General features: G+C 31.6%; 1 protein-coding gene across 1 annotated transcript in view; it reads left to right on the forward strand.

The window, feature by feature from the left end:
* FAM149B1 (family with sequence similarity 149 member B1) overlaps positions 1–2,393 on the forward strand; it is a 55,619-nt gene that overhangs the window by 16,769 nt on the left and 36,457 nt on the right. The window contains exon 3 of the mRNA XM_019624663.1: positions 1,026–1,168. Within this exon, the coding sequence (XP_019480208.1) occupies positions 1,062–1,168 (107 nt within the window). The 5' untranslated portion in view covers positions 1,026–1,061. The remainder of the gene's footprint in view (positions 1–1,025; positions 1,169–2,393) is intronic.

The raw sequence follows: 2,393 nt of genomic DNA on the forward strand, positions 1-2,393 counted from the left end.
TGGAATAAGGAAAACTCAGTGTAACAGAAGGAAAACAGGATAAAAAACACAAAAAAGGTTAAAATAAATGGTAGAAATAAGTCCAAATGTTGCACATTACAATAATTATAAGTGGATAAAATTTACATAATAACAGATACTCTGAAATTGGATTTTTTAAAAATCCAACTACATGCTACTTAAAGAAACATGTCCAAAAAGGAAAGACACCCAAATGTTGAAAATTGAGGGATGGGAAAAGTTATAACAGGCAGTGCTAGCAAAAGAAAGCTGACATAAGTAGAATTTAAGTAGATAAATATTTAACAGTAAAGAATAACAAAGTTCACTAACACTAGGAGAGTCTCATTTCACACACATCCCCACCCCACCCCGCCCAGGAGCTTGAAAACAAAAAATTTAAAAATATTTATTTGTATTGTTTTTACAGTTAACCTTCATACCTACCTAGCAAGCAAGCTCTTTTTATTGTATAGAAGTTGACTTTCATTCTTAGAGTGAAAATACATATTTTTCATCTTATATTTTTAAAAGAAGATATAACATTTCTTACACTGGAATGTAAAAGGATACATAAACATGAAGTAGAGAGTAAGCAGAGAATCAGATAACATGATCACATGCTCAGATTCACACTTTATAGCCATCCCTTTGGCTGCTGCTAAAAGATAGACTACACAGGACAAGGATATAACCTAAATTGTCAACTGAAAAAAATAAAGACTACAAATATATATATATAATCTGATTGTCTACCTTAAGCTCTAAAAAAATACTAGCATGGCACCAGAAACTATACCTAAATTAGCAACCATTATCTTAGAATGGTAGAATTATTGGTAATTTTTATTTTTTCTTTATACTTTTCTGTATTTTTCAAAATGATTACAATACAGTAATTTTATTATGAAGAAAATGTTACTTTAGAAAAGTAGATATATCTAAATCTGATTGCTTTCAACCTTTATGCTTTTTAACAGAGGTTGAAGTTCACCTAAATATTTTGGGATGTTATTTTCTTCCAGGAACTTGATCAAAATGCCACTGAAAAAGTCCAGGCAATGTTCACAGCCATTGACGAGCTCTTGTATGAGCAGAAGTTGAGTGTGCATACCAAGAGTCTACAAGAAGAGTGCCAACAGTGGACATGTAGTTTTCCTCACCTCAGGTATTGAAGGCTTAGAGTTAATTTGTATTCATGGCTAATACTAAAATTTGAAAAGCAAATTGTCCAAAAAAAGCTTCTATTCTGAATCTTTATGAGCATGGTTTCGATGACTAGAAATAAGGCCATTCAGTATAAAGCTTCAGATGAGAGAAAACTCAAGCTGATGGAAGTTTCTTGGAGTTTTCATAACTACCAAAATGTCGTCCTAATCCAGTAAAATAATTTCTATACTAGTAGCTGAAATCTATGTATTATCACTGTCCAAAGGGTCCTTCTTTTGAACANTTAAAGAATTACAATTAGTAATTAAAAATCTTCCTACAAAGAAAAGTGCAGGCACAGATGGCTTCATTAGTAAATTCTACCAAATATTTAAAGAATAAATAATAACCATCTTTCATAAACTTTTTCCAAAAATAGAGGAAGGAACACTTCCCAATTCATTCCATGAGACCAGTATTACCCTGATACCAATGCCAGACAAAGACATCATAAGAAAAGAATTCCGTATGTAAAACATTATAAGGAATGTGCAGAATAAACAAGTCTCATCGTAGCTAATACTTGAGTTAACGCCACAAGATAGAAGATTACTATAAAAAAATCAATTGTATTTCTACATACACTTAAATATTTAAAGAAGAAATAATATGAGTCTTTCAGAAAACAGGAAACAGTTCCTAACTCATTCTATGAAGCAAGTATTACCCTGATACCGAAGTCAGACAAAGACATCACAAGAAGAGAACGCTACAAATTAATATCCTTCCTGAAATTAGACACAAAAGTAAATTATTAGCAAATCAAATCTAGCAACGTAAATGATTATTTGCCCTGATCATGTGGGATTTATTCTAGAAATGCAACTGATTCAACATTAGAAAGTTAATTTAATGCATCATAGTAATGGAATAAAGGACAAAATGATATGAGCATCTCAAGACCCAGAAAAAGCATTTGACAAAATCCAACAACCATGCATGATTAAAAACTCTCAAAAAACTGGAAATAAAAGAGAACTTCATCAACCTGACAAAGGGCATCTAAGAAAAACTTACAGCTAACATTGTAATGGGAAGACAATATTTTCCTCTTAAGATCAGGAACAAGGCAAGAATACCTACTCCTGCCACTTTTATTCAGCATTATACTGGAGGTTCAAATCAGGACAATAGCACAAAATTACATGAAAGGCATCCACATTGGAAAGGAATAAATAAAACTA

This window comes from Hipposideros armiger, unplaced genomic scaffold, assembly GCF_001890085.2.
Source record: "Hipposideros armiger isolate ML-2016 unplaced genomic scaffold, ASM189008v1 scaffold_15, whole genome shotgun sequence".
NCBI classification, from domain to species: domain Eukaryota; kingdom Metazoa; phylum Chordata; class Mammalia; order Chiroptera; family Hipposideridae; genus Hipposideros; species Hipposideros armiger.